This window comes from Erinaceus europaeus, chromosome 4, assembly GCF_950295315.1.
Source record: "Erinaceus europaeus chromosome 4, mEriEur2.1, whole genome shotgun sequence".
NCBI lineage: Eukaryota > Metazoa > Chordata > Mammalia > Eulipotyphla > Erinaceidae > Erinaceus > Erinaceus europaeus.
This window is the reverse complement of record NC_080165.1, coordinates 57317377-57340703: the sequence shown is the minus strand read 5'-3', so window position 1 is coordinate 57340703 and position 23327 is coordinate 57317377. Positions and strand designations below refer to the sequence as shown.

General features: G+C 48.2%; 1 protein-coding gene across 3 annotated transcripts in view; it reads left to right on the top strand.

The window, feature by feature from the left end:
- Positions 1 to 23327, top strand: part of GRM4 (glutamate metabotropic receptor 4) — a 131381-nt gene that overhangs the window by 87594 nt on the left and 20460 nt on the right. For all 3 annotated transcript variants that reach the window (XM_060189626.1, XM_060189628.1, XM_007527445.3), the window contains exons 4-6: positions 3570 to 3705; positions 4615 to 4769; positions 6651 to 6791. In XM_060189626.1, the coding sequence (XP_060045609.1) occupies positions 3570 to 3705; positions 4615 to 4769; positions 6651 to 6791 (432 nt within the window). The remainder of the gene's footprint in view (positions 1 to 3569; positions 3706 to 4614; positions 4770 to 6650; positions 6792 to 23327) is intronic.

The following is a 23327-nucleotide window of genomic DNA, read 5'->3' as shown; positions in this document are numbered from 1 at the left end:
CCATATCCCATGGAGCCCACAAGCGGCTTCTCCTCCAGGCCTGGGCCATCACTTCCTGTAGCCGATCAGAATGGCTTTCTGGTTCTCTGGAGCTTCCTGTGTGTGTGTGTGGGGGGGTGGGTGGGTGCTAGGCCCTCCTGTGAGCTGGGGTACATGGTGGGTACTGGAGCATCTGCTCACTGGGTTTCCCAAGGGGGCTAGAGAGGAGCCCAGGTGCACCCAGGGAGGAGTGTGGCTGGGGGTACAAGGCTGCTGTCCTGTGCTGCTCTCCCCGAGGGCCTGGCAGTGAGCATGGGAAGCATGTGAATGTGGGTGTGGGGTGCTTTTATCCTCAGGCTTACTCCTGCAGGGACACAGCACAATGAACCAGAGTCTGCCAAGTGCTTCCATGTGCCAAATATCACTGCATTTCCATGAGTGGCTCATGCCATGACCATTGTAACAACTCTATGAAACAGGCCATATTATTCTCTTTTTAGATGGTGTCTTTTTAAATTAAAATTTTTTATTAGTGATTTGATAATGGTTTACAAGATCAGAAGATGGCAGGAGAATAGGTCCACACTGCACTCACTGACACAGTCTGTGCCCTCCCCTGTTGCTCTCCCCACTTCCCTTCTCCCCCTCAAGGGCAGCTTGACTACTTGGCTTTTTCTTTTTAACAACTTCATGTGTTTCAGTTCTTTATATTGCATGTATGAGTGAAACCATGTGGTAGTGATATTTCAGAGAAATTCAGGTCATTTGACAACAGATATAAACTAGAACAACAAGAGTCTCTGAACACAAACAACAAATTAAAGAACCTCCAGGTATTATGTATGATAACAAAGATGAGAAAAACAAAACAAAACAAAAACGTAAGAAAGATTAAAAAGCACTAGAGAGAAAATGACATAATTTAGGGGGCTGGGTGGTGGTGCACCTGGTTAAGTGCACATAGCACCATGTGCAAGGACCTGCACAAGAATCTGGACTCAAGCCTCCACTCCCCATGTACAGTGGGGACACTTCATGAATGGATGAAGCAGGTCTGCAGGTGTCTATATTTCTCTCTCCCTCTCTTTCCCCTCCCCTCTCAATTTCTCTCTGTTCAAGTGAATAAAATAGAAAAAAATAAAAGGCTTCCAGGAGCAGTGGATTCATAGTACAGGAACCAAGCCCTAGTGATAACCCAGGAAGGAAAAAAAATTAAAAGACATCATTTAAAAATACAGAGAACGGTGCCCCCAAAAGAATTTTGGTCCAGTCAATGCCCACGTTCAGCGGGGAAGCAATTACAGAAGCCAGACCTTCCACCTTCTGTATCCCACAATGACCTTGGGTCCATACTCCCAGAGGGATAAAAAATAGGAAAGCAATCAGGGGAGGGGATGGGATACAGAGATCTGGTGGTGGGAATTGTGTGGAGTTGTACCCCTCTTATCCTATGGTTTTGTTAATGTCTCCTTTTTAAAATAAGTAAATGAATAAATGAAAAGAATTTTGGTCCGTACCCCCTGAGGGGGGCAATGTTAGGGAAAGATGACCAGAGGGCTCTGTATCTCAGTTCCACTGGGATCAGAAACATTTGTCACCAGGAATCTTTTTTTTGTTTGTTTGTTTTAATACTTTTTAATTTTTAAAAGAAGAATTTAATATTTATTTATTTTTAAATCATTTTATTTTATTTATTTATTGGATAGAGACAGAGAGAAATTGAAAGGGGGTAGAAGATAGAGGGAAAGAGACAGGGAGACAGCTGCAGCCCTGCTTCACCACTCACGAACTTTCCCCCTGCAGGTGGGAACCGGGGTATTGAACCCAGGTCCTTGCACACTATAATGTGTGCACTTAGCCAGGTGCCCCATGGCCTGACTCCTAATAATTTTTATTTGCTATTAATAGTTTTCTACAAGATTATAAGATTATAACATATAGTTCCACACCACACCCAACACTTTATTATTCCTACCTTCTAACTTCCCAAAGATAACCACCATAGTTATCACAAATCTTATAAACAGTTTGATTGTTTCTTGTTTTGTGTGGATTTTTTTTTTCTTTTTGGGCAAGTTCATCTAAATCATATTTCTAGATTCCACATATGAGTGAAACTATCTTATAGTTGTCTTTCATCTCTTATTTCACTAAAAATAATTGCCTCCAGTTCTACCCATTTTGTTCTGAAGGACACAATATCGTATTTTTTTATTGTAGAGTAATATGCCCAAGATGACTGGCCTTGGTACACATAAACCAGAACTCCCACCTTCTGCACCTCCAAAGGAATTTTGGTCCATATGACCAGAGGAGGAGAAAGACAGGGGATGGTGATTAGAAGGCTCTGAACCTCAATTCCATCAGGACCCTGAGAGAAGAAAAGGAAGGACATTTGGAAGTAGTAGTTGTTGTAGGTGTGACTTAGAAAAGAAGAGAAGGAAAGACCATAGGAAAAATGGGCAAATATATATATATTTATAGAAATAATAGTCAACTTATATCTGTGACCTTAGGAGAACCACTGCAGTTTCCAGTGGAGGGAATGGGGACACAGAACTCTGGTGATGGGACTGGTGTAAAATTATGTCCCTATTATCTTATGATTTTGTAAATCACTACTATATCACTAATAAAAAAAGAGTACTATATGCATGTAAATGTGTTATACATAAAATAATTTATATTTCCACTAGGGGTTTTGTTGCTGCATGATGAATCTACCATTTTCTTTTTTCTCCTTTCTTCCTTCCTTTCTTTCCCTCTCTGTCTCTTTCTTTTTCTTAATATTTATTTATTTATTCCCTTTTGTTGTCCTTGTTATAGTTATTATTGTTGTTGTTATTGATGTTGTTGCTGTTGGATAGGACAGAGAGAAATAGAGAGAGGAGGGGAAGACAGAGAGAGAGGGGGAGAGAAAGATAGACACCTGCAGACCTGCTTCACTGCCTGTGAAGTGACTCCCCTGCAGGTGGGGAGCCAGGGGCTCAAGCCGGAATCCTTACTCCTGTCCTTGCACTTTGCGCCACTTGCGCTTAACCCACTATGCTACCACCTGACTCCCTTTCTTTCTTTTTGTTATAGAGACAGAGAGAAATTGAGCGAGTAGAGAGAGGTGGAGAGAGAATGAGAGACACCTGCAGCACTGCTTCATGTCTCTTGAAGCTTCTCCTCTGCAGTTAGGGACCAGGAGCTCAATACTGGGTTCTTGTACATGGTAATGTGTGTGCTCTATGGGGTGCAACATCACTGGATCCTAGATGCTGTATCTGAGGCACAGAGAGGCTTGGTCCCTGGTCTGAGGTCATGCAGCGGCAAGGAGCAGAGCTGAGATTTGAAGCCAGGCAGTTTAACCCCTAGGCATGATGCCACATTGCTTCTTACTAGTAGCTTATTTGCTATAGAGGAAAACTGAGGCACAGAGACTGTAAGTGCCACATTCAGGTGGGGCACCTTGCAGGAACATGGTGAAGCCCAAATGTGGGTGGTTCAGTTCTACGGGAGTTGGGCCCCCAGGGTGCCCCCCCACCCTGACTCAGGAGCCTTGTTGGGGTGTGGAGGTGGCCCAGGCTGATGGTTCCCTCCTGTAGGAGGCGTGTGCATCGCTCAGTCAGTGAAGATACCGAGAGAGCCCAAGGCTGGGGAGTTTGACAAGATCATCCGGCGGCTCCTGGAGACCTCCAATGCCAGGGCAGTCATCATCTTTGCCAACGAGGACGATATCAGGTGAGGGCCAGTGGTTTTGGGGTGGGGGTAGCATTGTGAGGGGGTCCCACCCTGGGATCCAGAGAGTTGAGGAGGGGCAGTGAGTATGTGGGCTGGAAAGCCTCCCATGTTGGGGCTCAGGCTACAGCTGACAAGTGTAGCCTGCACTTTTCCCAGACCCCTGCCTTGCTTCCTGCATTCATCCTGCCCATGTGGAGAGTAATGGAATATGCCTTTGCAGCCACTTCCTCACGCTTGCTGGGCAGTGACTGAGTGCCTCCTGTGGGCATGGCCTGTGTGGGTCCTGACTTGGTGAGGCCCAGTGTCCCAGCAGAGCTAGCTTGGAGGCGGGGGAAGTTCCCTCTGTCCTCCAGGAGTGTATAGGGAGCAGATCTTTGAAGGACCAGGACTTCTGATCCAGGAGGAGGAGGGAGGCAATAGAAGTGCAGAGAGTAAGGGTGTGTGTATGTGTGTGTGTGTGTGTGTGTGTGTGTGTGTGTGTGTCTATAAGTGGGAGAAGGGCCAGAGGACGGCATGGACCTGGGAGGATTTGCTGGGCAGGTGTGTTTCTTAGGAGGGACAGGTGTGCATCTAGGAAATCAGGTGTGACCCTGGCAGATGTGGCTCTGGAGAACAGAAAAGTGTGTGGAGGAGCATGCTGGGCCCATAAGCAGGGGGAGGTACAGGTACAGGTACAGGTACAGGTGAGAGGGGTAATGGATCTCTGAGCTCAAGGGGCACCATTGACTTGGAGCCCTTGTGGACTAGGGGTGGGAGTTCAGGCCTAGCCTGAGGGCAGGCATGGACTGTGAGGGGGCAGGTAGGCCCCTGGGGTGGGGATGTCATCCAAGGTCTCTCTGGTAGGTGTGACTGGATGGGGACAGTGCCATGGCAGACACGGCTGGGTTGGGTTGGCATGTGTCTCCACAGGCGTGTGCTGGAGGCGGCACGGAAGGCGAACCAGACTGGCCACTTTTTCTGGATGGGCTCAGACAGCTGGGGCTCCAAGAGTGCCCCGGTGCTGCGCCTGGAGGAGGTGGCCGAGGGTGCTGTCACCATCCTCCCCAAGAGGATGTCTGTGCGAGGTAGGCCAGTGGACCCTGCTGCACCACCACAGTCAGCATTGTCTCCAGCATTCCTTTTAGTCCCCCCACACCACCAACTTCTTTCCTTCCCAGCTCCTCACCTTCCCATACCCTGTCTTCCTCCTTCTTGCCCCATAGCCTCACTGCTCGGTTCTGACCTTCCTCAACATCAGGATTCAAATCCAGATGCAGGAGTTTCCTTCCTTCCTTTTCAGCTATTTCTGGGTGTGGGACATGTGGGGCGTGTACAGGAGACTCATTACCAGGGGCTCTCCTTCATTCTCACACATTCCCTTTGCTCCTTACCCCACTAGTGTGGGTCCCCTGCTTGAAGGAGGCTCGGGGGCAGCTACAAGTGGAGGTTTTGTGCTGGGGGCCTGGGTCCAACTGGCCCTGGCAGAACCCACAGTCATCCTGGGCAGGAGCTGACAACTCGGGTAAAAACATTCAAGTGAGTGTGGAGTGACATTCCTGTCAATGACTTGAAGAGGCAGGGACTGCACTGTCTTCACCAAGAGGAGGGGAAAGACTCTACCCCCACCAATTGGCTCAGTGGACTGAAGCATTGATGGGGCTGGACAGGCCAGAGGGAGCACAGACATCACCAGTTTCCATGCCGCCCCGTGAGGACACATCCTACAATAACACACAAAACACAAAGACTCTGGAATTGCTACCCATGCCAGACCCTTTACAGACATCTCATTTACTCTCCCCTACCCCTGGGGAGACAGTCTTCTCTACATTGAGTAGACGAATGAGGCTCAGAGGGAATAAGTGACATCATAAAGTGGCAGTGAATGATATATAGAGGCTATTAAGTGGCAAAGCTGGGCTTTGAACCTAGTATTTGCCTAACAAATGTCTTTTTTTCCCCCCTTTTCTTCTTCTTCTGGGGTTGTAGCAAAGCCTTTGGAGTCCTGGCTCTCAGTTGGGGTGATTTAGACTCCCAGGGAATGCTTGGCAGTGTCTGGAGTTCTTGTGGTTGTCACCAGGGTGGGGGGCATGCTGCCAGCATCTAGTAGTGTAGTCCTTGAACACTGATTACCAGCCTATAGAGCCCAGGGCAACCCTAGAGCAGAGGGAGCAGGTCCCTGGGGGTCCCTGGCATGAAGACTGAAAAGGCCTACAGTGGCTAGCCCTCTCCCCAGCACTGGTGTTTTACCTAGGTTCTGGTGGCCATTCATTTCTTTCCCAGCCAGGAGGCTCTCCCCTTGGTTTGGGCCCCACTGAGCTTTTAGCCCTCTGGCCTGTTTCAAGCAGGAGGGGCACCGGGAGGAGGGAGCCAGTGCTGCCCCCCCTGGGCTGGGGCTTTGTGAGCTTAGAGCAGAAGTGTTAAGTCCCTTGAAGATGATGGAGGCTGGATCTGTCCAGTGCTGGGGAAGTCCTGGACATGAAGGAAGGCCCTGGTTTTGCTGTATGACCTGAGTCATCCCCTCTGCTCTCTGGTCTGGCCCCTCTTCAGAACTAGCAAGCTTGAATGGCAGCTCCCCACCAGCCTCTTTCCACTCTAATCTCAGGACCCTCACATGACTCCTTCCCACAGAGCCCCTCCATCAGCACACTGGTGTTTGAAAGGCCGCAGAAACATCCTAGTCGGGTGCGTCTCTTCTCTAAAGGCAGCAGTTGTAAGATTACACATGCTCCCCCTGGGACTTAATACAGCTCTTTTCATTTTGAATGAAATGAAATGCTCCACATTTTGTTCTTTCTGCCTGGGTCCTGGATCAGAGGATTTGCTCTCCCCTTTACCCACCCCTTCCCCCCTCCTTCCCTCCCTCTGCCTAGACCATCGCTAAGCCTAGGGGAAGATGCTAGGGCTTCGGGCAGATGGGTGGGGAAGTGAGAACCAGAGGCCCAGATGCCCTGGTTCCCTGCCAGGCTTTGACCGCTACTTCTCCAGCCGCACACTGGACAACAACAGGCGCAACATCTGGTTTGCTGAGTTCTGGGAAGACAACTTCCACTGTAAGCTGAGCCGCCATGCACTCAAGAAGGGCAGTCACATCAAGAAGTGCACCAGTGAGTATGCCTAGGGCAGGGCCCACACAGAGGTAGGGCGGAGCCTGGGTTGAAGGGGTAGAGCCTGAGACTGAGTTGGAATGGGACCCAGATTGAGGGGGTGGGGTTGGGGGGGCAGGACCAGGAGTGATTCTGCCTTCTGGCATGGAGACCTTAGGGGTGGGAGGGCTTAGGGCTGTAGAAACCCCTGCTGTGCTCTCTTGGACAAGCCTTTGATGACTGTTGAGTATGGAAGGGACTCCTGGGTCTTGGCAGCAATGCTGACCAGCTTTTACCCACCTTGGAGCTTATCTGGACTCCCTTAAGGCCAGCCACCACAACTGAGCAGACCACAGCTGGCCTGTGTAGAGTCTTGGTGCTTGTCACTGTGACACTTGGTGGTGCAGTGGATAAAGTATTGAACCCTCAAGCATGATGCCCTTAGTTCTGTCCACAGCTTTGTATGTGCAAGAGTAATGCTGTGGTTCTCTCATTGTTCTCATAAATTTTAAAAACAGAACAAAACAGAAAAAACCCTCTATCCTCTCAGATTCCCCTAGTCATGTAGTAAACACCAGTTTGGCTTCTAGGGTGTGTCTGGCCCTGCTCTAAGCACCTTGGAAATAACAGTGAAGGAAGGAGTGAAAAATCTCTAGGAGAGGTTATCCTAATGGTGAAATAGATAATAAACAAGATAGTTGAATAAACTGTAGATTTTGTCAGAAGGAAGGTAGAAATAATTAAATGGAAAGAGGCTTACCTCTTGGCAAAGGAAGCAGCTGGACAAGTCCTAGGAAGGACAGGAGGTGAAACCCTGGGAGAAATGGACAAGGGGTCAATTTTATAGATGGAGAAACAGAGTCACAGAGAAGGTAAGTAAAAAATCCTGAGTTCCTGTAGCTGGAAGGTAGGAGAATAGAATTTGAATCCATGTCTCAGTTCCCAGCCCCTAAACCCTCTAGAATAGCTATCTTGGTGTGTCCTCATTAGGATGTTTGGGTGTGGGTTCTCGTGTTTTTGTTTGCTTGTTTGTCACCAGGGTAATTGCTGGGGCTCAGTGCTTGCACAACTCCACTATTTCTGACAGCCATTTATTTTCTTTTCCATAGGGGGAGATAGACAGTGAGAGAAGGGAAGGTGCTGCAGCACTGCCCTACTACTAGTGCAGCTCACCCCCACCCCGCAGGGTCTCCTATGTGGTGACTTGGGGATCATACCCAGGTCTTGCACATGATCACATGTGTGCTCTGCTGGGTGAACCACCTGCTCTCCATGAATTCTTGCTCTGGGCAGCTCTGCAGCAGGATCTGGCCTCAGTGGCGCTGGGAGGGCTCTGCCAGCCCTCAACTAGAGGACTGCCTGTGCAAGGGTGACAGACACATTCCTAGGTCTTCCATGACAGACTGGTGGAGCTCAGGCAGGGGTCACTTAACCGGTGGCAGGGGCATGTGAGTGGAGTCTTTGGCAGAGGGCAGTCTCCCAGGGCAGGGAGTGAGGATGCAATATGAGCAAGATGGGGGGGGGGTGTTGCAGGATGCTCTCCGGTAACCAGGGCTCCCTGAAAATTGTGGCCATGTAGAATAGTGGCATCCTCTGGAGTCCCCAGTCAATTTGTAAGTGGTAGTAGGTGGCAATGTGTGTGGCACAAGTGTGTGAATCACTATGCTTACAGAAGATGTGTGTATGTGTGTGTGTAGTGGAAGGGCTTGCATTCCTAGGGGAGCTGATAATGTAAGCATCACTGTTTTTTATGTATCTACTATGTTCTAAATACTCTAAAGTCACCTCATTTCATCTTCACAACAGTTTGAGGGATTCTATGAGTGCCATATTATAGAGGAGTACAGAAAAGTCAGAGAGGTCAAGGGGCTTGCCCACGGCTGTACCGCACAGGCTGTCAGCAGACAGCAAACACAGCAGAGGCTCCAGAAGCTGAGCCCTCCTGGGTGGGATGACCAAGTGTCCATTCTTTTCTGGTGCAATTGCTTTTATTTATGCAGTGCCCAAGTGGGGATGGAAAACTGTATGATCACCCTGATTATCAATCAGAAGATCTGGCTGGGGGAGGGAGTGGAGACAGGAAATGGAGCAGGTGGGTGACAGCAGCTAGCACCTCAAGGGGGACTCACTTGATGGATTTGCAGGGGTTAGGTGGGGAGAAAGACTTACTTAGACCCTATGGACTCTGTGCAGACCCCTAGCCTGCTGGTCAGGATTGCAGATGTCCTCCTCTTGCTGGGGTTCAGGGAATGGGTGTCTGTCCTATGAGGAGGTATCTAGGTGGTTGTTGCAGGGGTAGGGGGGTGGGGGCTGGAGAGAGGGGAGCAGAGCAGAGTTCAGAAGAGGGAATGTTTTTCTTGGGGCCTGAAACCTACCCTGTGACCTCTTTGGGTCTTTGCTTTCACATCTGAGCAAAGGGCTTGGAGATGAGCCAGCAACTGAGAGTCTCAGGACAAGTGAGGAAGTGCTCATGGAAGCACTAGTCAGCTGTAAAATGGTGGCTTCCTGGCCTGGCTGTGCCTTAGAGACATCAGGGGAGCTGTCCAGACTATACCTGGGCCTCATCCGTGGTCCACTGGACAGGCACAGGAGTGGAGTCTGTGCTGTGGGCCTTCTTCTTCTTCTTCTTTTTTAAATTGCCCCCTCCCACTCCCCAGATAATCTTATGTGTATTTAGGGCTAAGAATCTTGGCTGGGAACAGCACTTCCCAAGTTTTTTTTCTCAGAGTCTCTGGGGATCTTTTAAGCTACTGAGGCCTGACAGCTGCTCCCAGACTGTGGGATTGAGTTGGTGTTGGGTGCAAACTGGGTTCAGGATCTTTAAAAAAGTTCCCCCAGGTGGTTCTTGTGTGCAATGAGGGATGTAGCTCACAGGGAATGGTGGTGGGAGGGAGGGCAGTGCACGCGGCAGGGAAGGTGTGAATGGAGGCTGGGGTGCACATGGGGGTCTTGAGGAGGCGTCCGAAACCAGCACCTAACAGCTCACCTGGATCCTTCTGAAGCCCCATACAGAGAGGCTTCTCAGAGTCCTCCTGTGGCTCCAAGTCAAACACCACCATGCCCATCCACCTCTGTGTATGCTGAGGAGCTGCTGGGAAAGTTTACAGGACCTGAGGCCCACCCAGTGTGAAGGCAGCTTTGGCCTCCCCAGGTCTTACACAGGTGTAAGCTGAGCTTATCTTAGATCTTAGGCCAGGAGAACTGGGATGACATTCACAGGGTGTTGACTTGGGACTGGGTACCCAGGAGGGTCTGCAGAGAGTGCTTTCCCTTTACATGTTGACCCCACTCTGCTTCTCCCTGCTGTGTGACCTTGGACTAGTGATCTAAAAATATTTTATCTGTTTATTATTTATCGGATAGAGACAGAGAGAGATTGAGGAAAGGAGAGGGGAGATAGAGAAGGAGAGACACCTACAGCACTGCTTCACTGCTTGTGAAGCTTTCCCTTTATAGATGGGGACAAGGGCCATGAACCCAGGTCCTTCCACACGGTAAGATGTGTGCTCAACCAAGCGAGCCACTACTTGGCCCATGGACTAGTGATTTAACTTCCAGGAGTCTCCAAAGCTTGTCTGTAGAGCAGGAAGGATAACATCCATCTCAAAGGGTTGCTGTGAGGGTTGGGGACAAAGTGTGTTGAAGAGGCTGGCTGGAAATGGTCTGTGCTGGTGTGGAGAGGGAGGGGAGAGATGCAACTCACAGGAACAGCTCCGGTGTGTAAGCTATGGGATCCTGGGAGCAGGGTGGGCACCACCCTGAGGTGGATGTTGTAGGCTGTCACAGGTTTGCACCCACTTCACAGAAGAGGAGCCTGAGGCTATTTAAGAGGATCACAGTGCTGAGCAGGTGGCAGGGCTGGCTCACGTCTGGACGGCCTGGCTCTGGAGCAGGTGTTCTGCTGTCTCTGCCAACTCCTTCCCTGTCACTCCCTGTGTCGTTTCCATTCTGTCTTTCCAGTCACCTCTTCCAGCTCATCCTCATCAACACTGCTGGGCATGGGTTGGCTCACTCTGGTCCCTTGGGTTCTCATAGACTGATGGTTGGCCTCTGCAGGGCTCAGTCCCTGGGGCAGCTTTGGAGGGTGGCCATCCTTCAGCACTCCCTGACTCTAGAGTGGCTGGGGACAGGGCTGCTGGGGCCAGAGAAAGTCCCCACAAAATGGCAGATGTTGAGTTAGAGGCTGGGCTGACATGTGCTGATGTGCGGAGGCTGGGGGTGGTAGGAGAATGCCCACTCTTTCTCAGACTCTTTCTCAGGACTGTAGGAGTCCTGGGGCTGCCACTTCCCAGCCTTGCAACCTTGGGTAGGTTACTCCACTCTCAGGACTTCAGTTTTCTCTTCTGTGCCCAGCCTGGGACCCAGCCCCACCAGAGCTCTGTCCTGAGGGGTCCTGGAGGTGGGTGGGTGGAAGCCACAGTACAGGCAGCATCTGTAGGCAGCCTGTGTGTCACCCACACAGATGAGTGAGGGGTCACTGAGTGGGTGTTGCTGCAGCTGTGGGGACCTGGGAGCCTGCCTCCCCCCACCAGAAGCCCGGGGAGCAGACTGGGGAATTAAAGACATAAACAAGGGAGATGCCACATCCATCTTTCTGACAGCACTGCCAGCCAGGTAATGGCTGAGCAGGAAGGCCCAGTTTATGAAGAGATAGGAGAAATTTACTGCCTGCTGCTCCCGAGGGTGGGAGCTCTCAGCAGAAGTGGCGGCCCTGTGGTGGCTGGGGACTTGGGAGACATGGTGCCCCATCCTGCACTAACAGCAGTGACGACAGCAGCAATAACTACAGCTGATATTTATGTGCTACTTATGACTTCTCAAGCTCTGTGCTGATGTTTTATGCTCAGTCTTCACAGAGACCCATTTTGTAGGCAGGTAAATAGGGGCACACACCTGTCTGGGCTGCATAGGTAGTTTGGGGTTGAACCCTGGCTCTGTACCAGGGGTCTGAACCCTGGCTGTCTGGCTCCAGAGATGTCCTGTCTCAGCCAGTTACTGTCCTAGCCCTAGAGCCGCCCCCACCCTTGGCTCTGCCAGTCTGGATGTGGAGGGGCCTCTCATTCCCACCTTCAACAAGGAATGGGAAACCTCTTTCCTGGGGGAAGGAAGCAACCTCAGCACTTGGGGTTACCTGCTATGTACCAAACTGTGCTGTGCATCTGAGGAACTCACTTTTGCTCAAACCACCAGCCACACTGTGGCCAGAAGGGTCCTAGACCTGTGCCCTCAAGGCTGCTTCTCTTTTCTTTATGATTCTGTGCCCAGTCTCATGCTGTCCAGCAGCTGGAGGACAGTACAACCTGACAGACCAGGTGACATGTGATGGGGCAGACAGATCCAGCACTCAGAGTGTGAGGCAGTGAGAAGGCAGATCCAAAGGCCTCTCAAAAGGGGAGCAAAAGTCTGAGATAGCAGGGATGGTACCTTTTTACAATGTCAGAATTCCTGGCCGAGAAGTCAATACTTGAGCAAACGCCTAAAGGCAGTGAGAGAATAAGCCATGTGAGACACAAGAAGGAGTGTGTCAGGTAACCAGCCATGACATATGCAAAGGCCCTGTGGTAGGCATGCACCTGGCAGGTCTGAAGAGCATGAGGATGCCCCTATGGCTGAAGCAGAGAGAGCAATGGGTGGTGGTGATGAGATCAGAGGTGGGGCTGGTGGTATAGCTCATGCAGGCCTTGGAAGCAATTTACAAGAATTTAATCTCTTACTCAGATGGTGTCAAAGCCATCACAGGGTTTGAAAGCAGATTGGTGTGATCCAATTTTGGTGTGTTCTAAGAGGCTCACTGCCTCCTGGAGAGGTCTGGGGCAGGGGCTGAGGGGGAGGCCAGTTAGGAGGTTGGTACTGTTGTCTGGCTGGGGTTGGGGGCCTTAGAGGTAGTGAGAAGAGGCCAAAGTCTTTATTTTATTTTATTTTTAAATTACAGAATTACATGTCAACAGGGACTTGAATCCACACCATTCCTACCACCAGGGTTCTGAATCTTCACTCTCCCCACTGAAATCTACCAGTTGCCCTAAGGTTGTGGACATGGGCCAATGATCACCTCTACAACTTTCTGTCCACCTTTATACATAATTGCTCCCTTTTTTCCTCTCTTCCCTCCAAGCCACTCACGATGACGTAACTATGTCCATATGTCCCTCTCCTTCTCCTTCTCTCTCTCTGGGTGCTGATGGAGCTGGAGTTCAGAGTCCTCTTATCTTCATCCTGTCACTTCTCCCCGCTAAGAGTATGGATCAAGGTTGTTTATGGGGAGCAGAAAGCAGGAGTTCTAGCTTCTGTAATTGCTTCTCTGTTGAACATGAGTGTTGACAGTTTGATCCATACCTCCAGCCTATTTCTATCTTTCCCTAGTGGACCAGAGCTCTGGAGATGCGAGGGTCCGGGACACATTGGTGAGGTTGTCTGACCAAAAAAGTTGGGTTGGAGTCCTGGTAGCATCTGTAACTTGGTATGACCTAAGTTGAGACAAAATGGTTAATGAACAGGAACCAAAAAGTAGGATTAGAGCAGATGAGATTAGGAATTTTAGGGTAGAAGAAAGCTAGAAAAAACATTTTAGGCATGTTCCTGGGGACACTCAACTATGTTTGTTTTGCTTGAGTTTGGTACCTAGCTTGAAATTGCATAAAAATATTGTCTGAGGGGCCAGTGGTGATGCACCTGGTTGAGCACACATACTACAATGCACAAGGACCCAGGTTCGAGCCTCCGGTCCCCACCTGCAGGGGGAAAGCTTTGCAAGTGGTGAAGCAGTGCTGCAGGTATATCTCTGTCTCTCTCTACTACCCCCTTCCATTTTGATTTCTAGATATCTCTATCCAATAAATAAAGATAATAAAAAATAATAAAAATAAAAAAAGAGAATATTGTCTGAGAGAATGGTGTCAGAGTAGAGAAAAAGGACTAGAAAACTGGATTAGGGCAGAGAGTAGATCCCATTCTTGAAAAAAAAATCTGGGGAGTCAGGCCATAGCTCAGCGGGTTAAGCACATGTGGTGCATAGTGCAAGGACTGGTGTAAGGATCCCAGTTCAAGCCCCCAGTCCCCCACCTGCAGGGGAGTCACTTCACGGTGAAGAAGGTCTTCAGGTGTTTATCTTTCTCTTCCCCACTGTCTTCCCCTCCTCTCTCCATTTCTCTCTGTTCTATCTAACAACGACGACATCAATAACAACAACAACAATAACTACAACAACAATAAAAAAACAAGGGCAACAAAAGGGAAAGTAAATAAATAAATATAAAACATTTTTTAAAAAAAATATGACTAAAATTAACTATTTACAGGAGTCTGGTGGTAACACAGCGGGTTAAGCGCAGGTGGTGCAAAGTGCAAGGACCGGCGTAAGGATCCTGGTTCCAGCACCCGGCTCCCCACCTGCGGAGGAGTCGCTTCACAAGTGGTGAAGCAGGTCTGCAGGTGTCTCTCTTTCTCTCCCCCTCTCTGTCTTCCCCTCCCCTCTCCATTTCTCTCTGTCCTATCTAACAACAAAGACAACAATAATAACTACAACAATAAAACAAGGGCAACAAAAGGGAATAAATAAATATTAAAAATAAATAAATATTAAAAAACGATAAAAAAATTAACTATTTACTTCCATCCATCTGCTCCAGGGCCCATATATACATATTTATATTTAGCACCAGAGCCTTTGTAACCTCTAAGTCCCCCTTGGCATGAGCTTACAGCTCATGGCCACGACTGGGAACATTGCAGACTGCACTTATTTCAGGACCAATCTTTTTCAAGTGGCAGGGCATGATACCTCCAGCCTCCCTTCCGAGACTGGGGCTATCTCTACCATCATTGCTTTATGGTGAGGACAAGGTCCTAAGGTCATAAGGTCTTTATGGAGGAGGCCAAAGTCTTTATGAACTTTTCTGTGTAGTTGCAGAGTTTGTTGAGTATTTGATGTGAGAGAAAGGTGACAGGAAATCGGGGGTAACTTCCAGGCTCTTAGTCCTATGCTGAGCTGGGACCCTTGGGCTAGGGAAGGAGACCAGGAGCTAGCTGAGTCTAGGACATGTAGAGTGGCAGATGTCTTTGGAGCAGGAGTGCACAGGAGGGGCACAGATGACCTTGTGCATTGGGGGAGGGGGTCATCAGCACACAGAGGGGACCAACTTGGAGTGAGTACAGTGAGTGTAGCTCAAGTTGAAGCACCCAGCCCTGGACTCTGGAGTGTGGAGAACTGATGGAGAGACACAGCTGAGTTGGCAGAAGGGAGACAGAAGTGTGGGCCCCATAGTGTGAAGAAGTGACTTTCATAGTCACATGCCATCCAAGGATACATGGGGTGAGGACTGAGAATGAACCTGGGCTTATGTGGAGATATGGTACAAAATCTAAAATAGAATTGGTCAGGAGAAAAACAGGGAAAGAGAGAGACAGGCTGGGAGTATGACAGTATCGACCTGTCAATGCCCGTGTTCAGTGGGGAAACTATTATAGAAGCCGACCTTCCACCTTCTGAACCCCATAATGTTCCTTGGTCCATATTCCCAGAGGGACAAAGAATAGGAAAGCTATCAGGGGATGGGATGGGATATGGAGTTCTGGTGGTGGGAATTGTGTGGAGTTGTACCTCTCTTATCCTATGGTTTTTGTCAGTGTTTCCTTTTTATAAATAAAAATAAAGAAAAAGAGAGAGACTGATGGCAGTGAGTTGGGGCAACACTTTTGAGAAGTTTTCCTGTAAACAGAAACCTCAGACTTGAGAATCTGACACTTATATCTCTTTTTAAAATTATTATTTATTTGTTTATTTTTTTGCCTCCAGGGTTATTGCTGTGGCTCGGTGCCTGCACCACGAATCCACTTCTCCTGGAGGACATTCCCCCCATTTTTGTTGCCCTTGTTGCTATTATTGTTATTGTTGCCATTGCTGTTGTTGTTGGATAGGACAGAGGGGAAGACAGAGGAGGGGAGAGAAAGATAGACACATACAGACCCGCTTCACTGCCTGTGAAGCGACTCCCCTGCAGGCGGGGGCTTGAACTGAGATCCTTAAACTGATTCTTGCACTTTGTGCCATGTCTTATGCTTATACCTATTGTGCTACTTGAGAGGCTACCATCACGAGTTTCTTTCTTTGATACACTTTTAAAGTTTTTGATTTTAGTTAGCTGGGAGAGAAGTACAGTCAAGAGAGGCTTGTGGGTTTCTCTCCTCTCCTCTCCTCTCCTGGGTCAACTAGGAATACTAAAGGAGACCACCTGGGACCACAACAAGACAGGACTAGAACGACTTCAGGAACCCACCAGATCACCAGTGAGTGCAAACACATGTGGTCTGTGGGCAGAGAGGAGCCTAGGGAGAGATTAAGTGGCTGTTAACAGTCCAGCAGTTTACCAGTTGAGACACCACATCTAATCTGTTTCACCAACAAGGGGAAGGCTGAAGGGAGGAGAGGACTCCCCTGAGACTCAACAAATGCAACTGTGAGTCTCCATTGCTACTGCCCTCAGAATCTGGAGCAGTGGCAGGGAGGCCCTCTGGGACAGAGAACTAACTAGGAAGCTCAGGAGAAGATCTATACCTCTGGAGCCTAGCAGTGGGGCTGTGAAAGTCTTTTTGCATATCCACTGGATTATCTCTGCCACACCCTGCTTTATCAGAAGTCAGTGATTAAGCTAAGAAGCCTACTTTTAGTTTAAAAGCCCTCAGGTTCCCATAGCCTACAGGGAAGAAAAAGAACAAAAGAGGCTTTTAAGCCACTGAGCTCCAACTCAGGGATTAAAATATTATTGAAACAACTGTCAATTTCCACAGCTGTGAACCCTTTAAGTACCTTACTTAGATACAAGTCAATCCAGGCAAGAGTGATCAGTAATTTTGAAAGTACTGAGAGAGGGACCTCATAACATACTATATAGAATGGTTAAACCAACAAGAAAGAAATATTGGGGAAATGAACTAGGATAAGAGTCCAGCTAAAAGCCTCCCAAAGGTTGAAGCACAAAATAATGAGGTCAACATCCAAACACTAGTTAAGAAAGTAATCACAGGAGTGAGTAAAGAGCTTGAAAGAATTGTCATCAGAAATGCAGAAACAACAAATGAGACTCTGGAAGAAAACACTAATTATCTCAAGGTTATTAGAGAACTGAAAGCTGAAATAGCTGAGCTAAAAATAAGAACACAACTAGCTGAACAAGTTAAAACAGTATCAGAACAGGGTAACAAAATAGATGAACTTCAGAAAACATCATATTTTTTTGTTTCTTGGTTTAAAAAAATTTTTATTATATTTATTCCCTTTTGTTGCTCTTGTTGTTTTATTGTTGTAGTTATTATTGTTGTTGTTATTGATGTTGTTGTTGTTGGATAGGAGAGAGAGAAATGGAGAGAGGAGGGGAAGACAGAGAGGGGGAGAGAAAGATAGACACCTGCAGACCTGCTTCACCACCTGTGAAGCAACTCCCCTGCAGGTGGGGGGCTCGAACCAGGATCCTTCCTCTGGTCCTTGCACTTTGAGCTGCCTGTGCTTAAGCTGCTGCACTGCCACCTGACTCCCCCCAAACCACATTTTTACGAGAATAGAACAAATGCTACAAATGTTTATCTGGAACCAGAAAAGACCTAGAATTGCCAAAACGGTCTTGAAAAGAAAGAACAGAATTAGAGGCATCACACTCCCAGATCTCAGATTGTATTATAGGGCCATTGTCATCAAAACTCCTTGGTACTGGATCATGAATAGACACACTGACCAGTGGAATAGAATTGAGGGCTCAGAAGCTTCTACACCTATGGACATCTAATTTTTGACAAAGGTGCCTAGGCTATTAAATGGGGGAAAGCAGAGTCTCTTCAACAAATGGTGTTGGAAACAATGGGTTGAAACATGCAGAAGAATGAAACTGAACCACTATATTTCACCAAATATAAAAGTAAATTCCAAGTTGATCTAGGACTTGGAAGTTAGATCAGAAAATATCAGATACTTAGAGGAAAATATTGGCAGAAGTCTTTTCCACATAAATTTTGAAAACATCTTCAATGAAACGAATCCAATTACAAAGAAGACTAAGGCAAGCATAAACCTATGGGACTACATCAAATTAAAAAGCTTCTATACAGCATAAAAACCACTACCCAAACCAAGTGACCCCTCACAAAATGGGAGAAGATCTTTACATGCCATACATCAGACAAGAGGCTAATAACCAGAATATATAAAAAGCTTGCTAAACTCAACAACAAGAAAACAAATAACCCCATCCAAAATTGGGGGGAGGACATGGACAGAATATTCACCATAGAGGAGATCCAAAAGGCCGAGAAACACATGAAAAAATGCTCCAAGTCTATGATTGTCAGAGAAATGCAAATAAAGACAACAATGAGATACCACTTCACTCCTGTGAAAATGTCATACATCAGAAAAGGTAGTATCAGCAAATGCTGGAGGGGTTGTGGGGTCAAAGGAACCCTCCTACACTGCTGGTGGGAATGTCAATTGGTCCAACCTCTGTGGAGAACAGTCTGGGGAACTCTCAGAAGTCTAGAAATGTACCTACCCTATGATCCTGTAATTCCTCTCCTGGGGATATATCCTAAGGAAACCAACACACCCATCCAAAAAGATCTATGCACACATATGTTCTTAGCAGCACAATTTGTAATAGACAAAACCTGGAAGCAACCCAGGTGTCCAACAACAGATGAGTGGCTGAGCAAGTTGTGGTATATATACACAATGGAATACTACTCAGCTATAAAAAATGGTGATATCACCATTTTCAGCCGATCTTGGATGGACCTTGAAAAATTCATGTTAAGTGAAATAAGTCAGAAATAGAAGGATGGATATGGGATGATCTCATTCTCAAGTAGAAGTTGACAAAAAAGATCAGAAGAGAAAACACAAGTAGAACCTGAACTGGAATTGGCGTATTGCACCAAAGTAAAAGACTCTGGGGTGGGTGGGTGGGTGGGGAGAATACAGATCCAAGAAGGATGACAGAGGACCTAGTGGGGGTTGTACTGTTATGTGGAAAACTGATAAATGTTATGCATGTACAAACTATTGTATTTACTGTTGAATGTAAAACATTAATTCTCCAATAAAGAAATTTAAAGAAAAAGCGGGTTGTGATTTAAGTGGAGGAAATGATGACCTATTTATATGCTTATGAGAAAAATGTGGGTGGGGTAGTTTTCCCTGGAAGATAAGGAGCAGGACTGAGCAGTGAGGAGAGGAATTGTCCACGTGGGTCTGTATGATTCAGACCCCGAGCTATCTTCCTTCAGCCCCCTCCCGGTCCTGTGCAACACTCTCTGGAAGTTCTGAGGTGTGCGTGGACACCAGCGAACACAGTGAAGGGCAGGCCTTACCTGGGGCCTCACTTGTGTGTGCCAGATGCAACTTCTCCAGGAGTTTCATTTTCAGCCTTTCACAAGGGGGTGTGGCAGAAATTTCAACAGCTCATCAGGCCTGTGAGAGGTTCAAAGGGGCTTTTAGGCTGTTCCCAACTGACCACATTTCTCAAAGTGGGGTCTGCAGACACCTTGGGACATGTTCTTGAGATTAGACTGTCCAGTTCTACTATGATCCTTTTTTTTTCTTTCTTATTTCAAGATTTATTTATTTAGACCTCAAACTTGTGGGTCTGATATTTATATCCACTGTGTCACCTAATGGGCCACCATAATGATTTTTCTAAAGTTTTTAAAATCTTATTTGTTCCATTAGAGATAGAGGCAGAGACGGGAGAGAGAGAAGCCAGAGCAGCACTCTAGTATATACAATGCTAGGGATCAAATCTGGAACCTAACACATCCAAGTCCAAAGCTCTACCACTGTGCCACTTCCCTGGGTGTCACCATGATGATTCTTAAATCTGGCATTTCCCTTTGATGAGCACCCAGAGGTGATCTTTACCAGCTGCTGGTACGATTTCTCTGCTGCTTTGATCACTTGTCATTGGAAGCCACTGTCATAGTCCAGACTTCAGTTTCTGATTCCAGCGTTTTCATTCTGGGGTCATATTCTTGGGGCTCTGCAAGAGTTGTTTCTTTTTTAAAAATCTATTTATTAGGGGATTGATGGCTTACAGTCAACAATAAAATACAATAGTTTGTACACGTCTAACGTTTCTCACTTTTCTACATAACAATTCCACCAACAGTTGTTTCTTTAGGAGGAAACTGATGATTGGTTCATGGTCAGAAAGCCATTGGGTGAAATGACCACAGAGCTCCCAGAGCTGGAAAAAAGATAGCTCCTCACCTTCTTACAAGGGAGATGTGATCCCCATCTGTTCTCACCAGCATAGTTGTTTCCCCAAGCCCCTCAACTGGCTCAGTACTTCCTGGAACATGGGTTGGCAAAGAGCTGAGGCCTAGTGTTGGGGCCCAGACCTAGGGATAGAGAAGACTGGTTTGAGTTTGGAGTTAACCCAGATGGAAAGCAAAGAACTTGATGGAGCCTGAAAAATCCAGGGACTGAGGGGAGGGGCTGGTAGACACCTCAGCTGAAACTGGGAACAAGTGTGTAATTCCTGACATAGAAGAGGTCTTGGGAGCAGGGCTCCAGGGACCTTCAGTAACGCCTGTGTTTTGTGGAGGTGACAGGGAGACTGAATCTCTCACAGGTGGAGTCAGGGAGGACAGAGAATGACTGGGAAGCAGAGTAGCTGCTTTCTTCCACATTTGAGTATGGGCACCCCGAGCTCACCTCACAGTGTATGTGTGCACATGTGTCTGTGTGTGTGTAGTGTCTAGTATCTGCCAGGTGTGGGGGGCGGGGCCCAGTCTGCAGTGGAGGTTTTGAGGGTGAGTATCTATCCACGGAGGAGTATCAAGGCAGAGGAGAAAACAGAAGCTTCAGAAGAACTCCCGTGGACAAGGCATTCTGCTGCATGCTTCCACCTGTGCCTTCTTGACTCCTCCCAGCTGCCTCTCAGGATAAGTATCATTATAGTGACATCTGAGGACAATGAGGCTCAGGGGACATAGCTGGCTGGCTCGGGTTTCATAGACATCCATGGCAGAGCCAGGAGGAAGGTCCAGTTGTGCTTGCTCCACCAGCTACAGTGGGCAGCTCTCCCTGGGGGGGACCTTAGCACCCTCTTGTCCTACTCCTTGGAGCTTTGCCCCAGGAAAAAACACAGGTGTGTATTTTCATGTTAGTATGTAGCTGTAAGCCTAAGTGTGTGTGGTGTGCACATGCACCTGCGCTGAGTGACGGGTGACAGGTGTGGGCCTGTGAGTGCAGACACCTTCTGTGCTCCATGGCTCCTCAGCCCTGACCATCTGTCTTTGTCTTTGAAGTTAGGGTCCTAGACTTAGCCCTCCATGGAAGGGAGACTGGTTGTCTGTGCTCTCAGAGAGGACAGCATCGCACTATCTCCTGGAGGTTCCCTGAATCCCACACCTGATATTGACTCCTTTATTCCTCCCCTATATCCCCTCCCCTTCCTGGTCTCATTACTCTGCTAGTGCTTTCAGACTTCCCCTCCTAAATAAAATGCTGCACTCGAGTCTGTGCCAGGTCCTCCTTTTGAAGACCAAGAGTGGGTGGATCTGAATGACCACATGTTTGTATGAGTGCCATGCTCTCTGAGCAGCTGTGCATGTAGTGTGTGTGTGTTTATATGACCACTTGTTTCTATAAGTTTAAACATGTATAGACATGTGAACATGACATTCTGTGTTTGTTGCTGTGCATGTCCAGGTGTGAAAATATGCATTATATCTAGTTGATTTTGTATATCCTTCCAAGAGGGAGCTAGTTTGTGCCTGTGCTCAAGTGCGTGTGCGTGTTGGAGCACTGTAAGTTGAGGGCATAACAGCTGGGCAGAGTGAGTTGAGGAGAGGTGAGAGGGAAGACAAGGAGGAACTCTGATTATTTCAACCTTGAAAACTCATTTCAATTTACAACCTGCAGACAAAGGCTGCAGTCTCCGTAGTAACCGCAGCTGCGAGGTTTTGATGGAGAAAATCCTCTCCCCGATGGTTTCCCGGCTGGCTGTCACCCGTGGCAGAGCCAAACGTTTCTCTGGCTCACTGTGCCCCAGGACACAATTAGGACATCTTCAAACTGTTGCTGCTGTCATTGTCACCGTGTGTCCGGAATTTATCTCTTCCAATAGCTTTCGGAAATGTGCGTCTTGCTTCTTTCCAGAACTGTAGTGCACCTGCCTGGGCCTGGGGGTTCCCCCATCCCACAAGTGGGCAGTATTCTTCCCCATGGATGCCCCACCTGCCTCCTTTAGACCAGGAGAGAAGAAGTCTGAATTCTAGGTTAGACCTGGCTGGGCAACTGGCCCAGAGAATGGGAAGGGGGGCAGGCTGGAAGCTGAATGGAAGGAGATGGACAGTTCACAGTGGTGGGAAACTCTCTGGGGAGCCAGAGAGATCTGGGTTTGAAACCTGCCACTTTGCAGCCTGGCCACTTTTCAAGTGTATATGAGCAACTGCAGAATGCCAGGATTCCTCTGAGATTCTGGGTGTCTTGCAGCCACCTGCAAATCTTAGTCACCTCCTCCCTGAGGGGGTCAGCACAGCCTGTTCGCCAGAAACATTGGGAAGAGAAAATGTCAGGCATTCTGTGGCTCTCAGTGAGTGCCAGCCATGTGGAAAGGCTACCTGCTGGGGTGTGCAGGGAGATACACAAACTATGGGCACAGCTCCCAGCATTGAGACCCAACATCTTGTGTAAGGATGTTCTGTAATTCCTGTTGTGATTCCCATTGCCCTTTGTTTCCTGAGGGGCAGGAAGGCCTTAGGGATGTATGTGGGGTGAGTCGTATGTGTGTGTCAGTGTGACATTCTCAAGCCACACCTCCCTTGTAGATCAGGGCCCTTTGTAGCTCCCCTGACTGCACCTATTTTTTCACCATCTAGGCTAGACTGGAGACAAAAGTCAAAGGCATAGAAGTTTGTTGAGAAATTTCCAGAAGCCCATGGTTGGTTCCATGACAGCACTGGAGTGGGGATTCTGGAGGGAGAGCTCTCAAGGGTTGCTGGGTTCTGCAAGACCCCAGGGCTCCTCCAACAAAGCCTCTCTAGAGAGAGGCAAACTTTCCTGCTGAGGGCACACCCCTGGGTCTGCCCATACTCTTGCATTAGTGCATTTGATCCTGGACTGAGTGACTTCTGCAGGGAAGCATCTTCTCAGTACTGAAGAGGGACCCCTGGGGAGACAGAGGAGTGAGGCTGAGGCCCACTCGGTAGGACAGTATATAGTCAGGGCCCACTAACTCTGGCCATATTCTTGGTCTTGGAGAGGGTGGCCTTCTCTCTGCAGTGGCTGCAGCCTCACTCTGTCCTGTTGATAATTCAGTTTCTCTTCCATAGGAAACAAGGGTGTGATATTTGCTGCTGGGGGTCTCAAGTTGCCTTTTATCTTCTTCAGGCTGCAGACAGCAGGACCTGGGGGCAGGGGGCATGAAGGTGGGACCCAGGGCACCTTGCCCCATTCCTATCTTAGCTGTGTGGGGACAGGATCACCCCTTTTGCTTCTCCTTCTGCACTTAGACTATTGATCAGAGGCCTCAAATAAGAGGGCAGGATGGGGAAGCTGGAGAATTTGCC